The sequence below is a fragment of the Odontomachus brunneus genome, unplaced genomic scaffold (genome assembly GCF_010583005.1).
Source record: "Odontomachus brunneus isolate Ranch 3 - 2012 unplaced genomic scaffold, Obru_v1 Obru_scaffold_121, whole genome shotgun sequence".
In the NCBI taxonomy this organism is placed as follows: Eukaryota; Metazoa; Arthropoda; class Insecta; order Hymenoptera; family Formicidae; genus Odontomachus; species Odontomachus brunneus.
In genome coordinates, this window is record NW_022639571.1 from 81,116 (window position 1) to 84,889 (window position 3,774).

General features: G+C 31.0%; 1 protein-coding gene across 3 annotated transcripts in view; it reads left to right on the forward strand.

Annotated features, from left to right (window-relative positions):
* Positions 1-3,200: 3,200 nt before the first annotated feature.
* The window catches only part of LOC116849622, a 15,844-nt gene continuing 15,270 nt past the window's right edge, over positions 3,201-3,774 (forward strand). For all 3 annotated transcript variants that reach the window (XM_032826947.1, XM_032826950.1, XM_032826948.1), the window contains exon 1: positions 3,201-3,771. In XM_032826947.1, the coding sequence (XP_032682838.1) occupies positions 3,316-3,771 (456 nt within the window). In that variant the 5' untranslated portion in view covers positions 3,201-3,315. The remainder of the gene's footprint in view (positions 3,772-3,774) is intronic.

Below are 3,774 nucleotides of genomic sequence, written 5' to 3' on the forward strand. Positions count from 1 at the left end.
AAGACAACAATTTCTAAGCACAATTAAAAAATGGATTCCACGTAAATTAAAGCTGTATGAAGAACAGATGATTCTTTTTGCAAAATGATGTTCTATTTGACAAATGATGTTCTTTTTGTCTTCATAGACAGATTAATTTGGAACATTGCAAAACGTGTTATTCGGACTATTACAGTGAGCACATACAGATATTTCAAGGTTTGCATGAGTCAAGATGTCAACAGTTTTATTGTATATCAACATTAATATCGCGGCTGTTAAATGCAAATTCACTGTATTAAAATTCACTCAACTTCGAAAAGAACTTATTAATGACATGAATACATTTATTACAACATATGCGCCTCCTTCCGTACGAAGCATCAGAATAGCTTAAATACGTTATTCATGTGGTAGCACTAAATGTCTTAGAAAAGGAATATTTAAATGCTTGGGAAATATTTTTACATCTCATACTTTACACAATCGATTTAACAATTGTACATGGTAGGACCAAATTTTGAGCAGGATTATTATGACATGGAAGTTTGTTATTTCTGCAAGAACAGAAGTGCAATGCTTTATGTTGAAATTTATAATACATTTTACCATATGTATGTAGCCGGTCCGTCCTTTAAACATCCAGATGTAGTTACAGAATTTCAAGCAGATTTAAGTAATGAGTGGAGCATATATTTTATCACGGATTAGACACTGTCCGTTGATTTTAACTACCACGTCGGCAGAAAAAGCAGAGCAGAACGTGTCTATTTCAAAAAAAATTTTAGGTTCGCATATACAACCTCTCCATAATACTCAAAATCCTTTTAGATCTTGGAGGTCATGAAGAGATTTGGAGACTGGTTCTGTATATTTTCGTAATGATTATGTAACTGTCTATCGTAACACATTTATTTCATGAAGGACATACTAAACGATTTAGAGCATTTGTATAAGATTTTACGTTGATAACATTACTGTATATAATATAAAATATGTGTTGGTTGTACAAACAAATTATGAATATTTTTAATAAAAGGCACTTTTCACTGTATTTGCCATGTTTTTTAATAGTCACTAATAATAATAAACAAATGTATTAAGTACATAGAGACTTCTTAAAATTGTACGTTTAATTTGAGTAGGAAAATAACAGCTTAAAAATATGATGCAAATATTACTGTAAAAGTATCATGTTTGGATTATTAAAAATTGTCTTGAAACGTGTTAAAATCTAATATATATATTCTTGCACATTTTATTTGCGTAATAAATACAGAACGTTAAAATTTATGAGCGTTGCAACGCGATCATACAATTTTTTAACAGTACATGCTATCTTTAATTTAATTGCAAATACTGTGATCCAATATTTACTGATAACGTCTAGGTTACGGGGAAACAATCGAAGTTTGTACCTTGCGATATGAAAGCTCCATAAGAAAGTATTTGCTCAAACAATCAGTCGATGGATCCGTTCAGTGTTACAAAAATGCGATATTGATGTTTCTGTTTTCTCGTCTCATTCGACGCGACATGCGTCATTCTCTGCAGCTTTCGCTAGTAGTCTCGACTTTGAATCGATTCGGAAAGCTGCGGGTTGATCAGCTGGCTCTACAATTTTTGCTAAATTTTATAAGCGCCCGATATCCCAAAATTTTTCTTTCGCCAGGGCGGTAGTTAAATAGAGTTAAGTTTTTTTACTTCCTACAAATTTCTTTTTCCGTTTATAGTGTACTTTTTCTTTTCATACGTATGTATTTAGTTACATTTGCGCTTAATCGTTTCTTTTGTTCTATGTCCCGACAGTTGTGATAGAATAAATACGTATTTTCACAATATTCCTAGAACACAGATGTTTACACACAACTTACAAGAAAACTCGAGAGTTACCTGCGCTCTAAAAAATTACATATTGTAATCTCCTCGAACAAGGCTCTTCATATAATTTCGATCGAACTTCACTTACGGGTTAAGTTCGTTTGATTTTCAATAAACTAAGAATGCGCAATTGGAGAGCGAGGGCTGGAGTGGTGAAGAAGCTTCTCTGAGGCCAAGGTCTTTTTGAAGACTGTAGCGTCATAAATAAATAGATAGTTTTTCCTTATGATTTTTTTCCGTAAAGGTACACACATTCAGTAACAAAAGCAGAACAGAACATGTCTGTTGTAAAATGTTTTATGTTCATCTGTAGACATTGTACTTGTTACTGTTTTTACTTGAAGAGTACTGATAATAATAAATGAAAACTCTACCTCAATAGAAAGCAGTAAAAATGGCATTTTAATGTAATTTTACTATGGAAGAAACAGTTTAAATATATGGTTTTTGAAAATACGGCGCATATATATACCTCTTAGTAAATATAAATAAATTATTCGAACAATATGTACATAAGAATTGCCTTGATACATGTCTTCCTTCATAATCATTGGTCTACCTTCTGTGTATATAATTTACGTAATTACTAGAGAAACTTAAGAATATAATATTTAAGAAAGTTGAAATATTATAATATCTGCAATATCGCAAAACCATTACCTAATTTTTTAATAACATATGTTAGATTTTCTTCGGATGCAGAAATATTGCAAAAGTTAAGGCACAAGTACCATGCGAGTTGTTACAAAAAGAAAATGTTGGTTTAAAAGGTCTAGTCTTTATCAACTAATTAACAAGTTAAATATATAAAAGAATTACATTTAATAGTTAATTTCTAGTGGATTATGATTGATCGGAATCGTAACTGAAATTATATACCCACAAAAATATACAGAACATTGGAAATAGCGATAAAAGAAATATACTTTACGATATTACGATATTACTGGTTATTAGGATTTTTTGTTCGCATTAATTTCGAGAATGAGATTATAAAATTTTATGTTCTATTGTGGGGCGTCATGCATTTGGCCTATATAAAATGTATCTATATCCATATCCATATTAAGCTAGTTTAGAACTGTAATTTATTAATTACATATACTTATCAATTTTTACGGTATTATATATTTTTTTTTTCCATAATACACAAGTTACAATTAATAAAAATTTATAAGGTTTCCATGCGCGCCTAGTACAATGCGCGCAACATTCTATTCAATAACGGTTATTCGTATTTCGTTACAATTTCAAATACCCAAATCAGTTTGTTAATATTAACTAGCGAACCAGAGGACTTCTTAATGTCGCCTCTACAGTAGTCTGCTATAGATCTGAATTGTGAACATCTCAGTTATAAATCTGTTGTGGACAGACAACTATATTATTTCTATTACAAGAAGCAACACACTTCATTTCTAAATTGATATCATACGTCGAACAAAATATCCCACCATGAGTAATTTTTCTAAAGTAATCGATGTGAACGAATTCGGTCCACATATTAATATTAATAATTATAATAGCTTCTTTCACGAAAACATTTGCCACGTCTGCAAGAAAGTAAACAATGGATCTTTTATATCATGTAATCTGTGCGATATGATCTCTTATTGCACTCCTGAACACAGCCTGATGCATCGTCCACAACATATGCAGATTTGTGAATATATAATCCGAGTTTTACGAGAGAATAAAATACGCCGAGACTGTGCTTTAAGTTTATTTAAATGGATTCAGTTAAGACAACAATTTCTAAGCTCAATTAAAAAATGGATTCCACGTAAGCTAAAGCTATATGAAGAACAAATGATTCTTTTTGCAAAATCATGCTCTATTTGTCATAGACAGATTAATTTGGAACATTGCCAAACGTGTTATTCGGACTATTATTGCAGTGAGCATATACAGGTA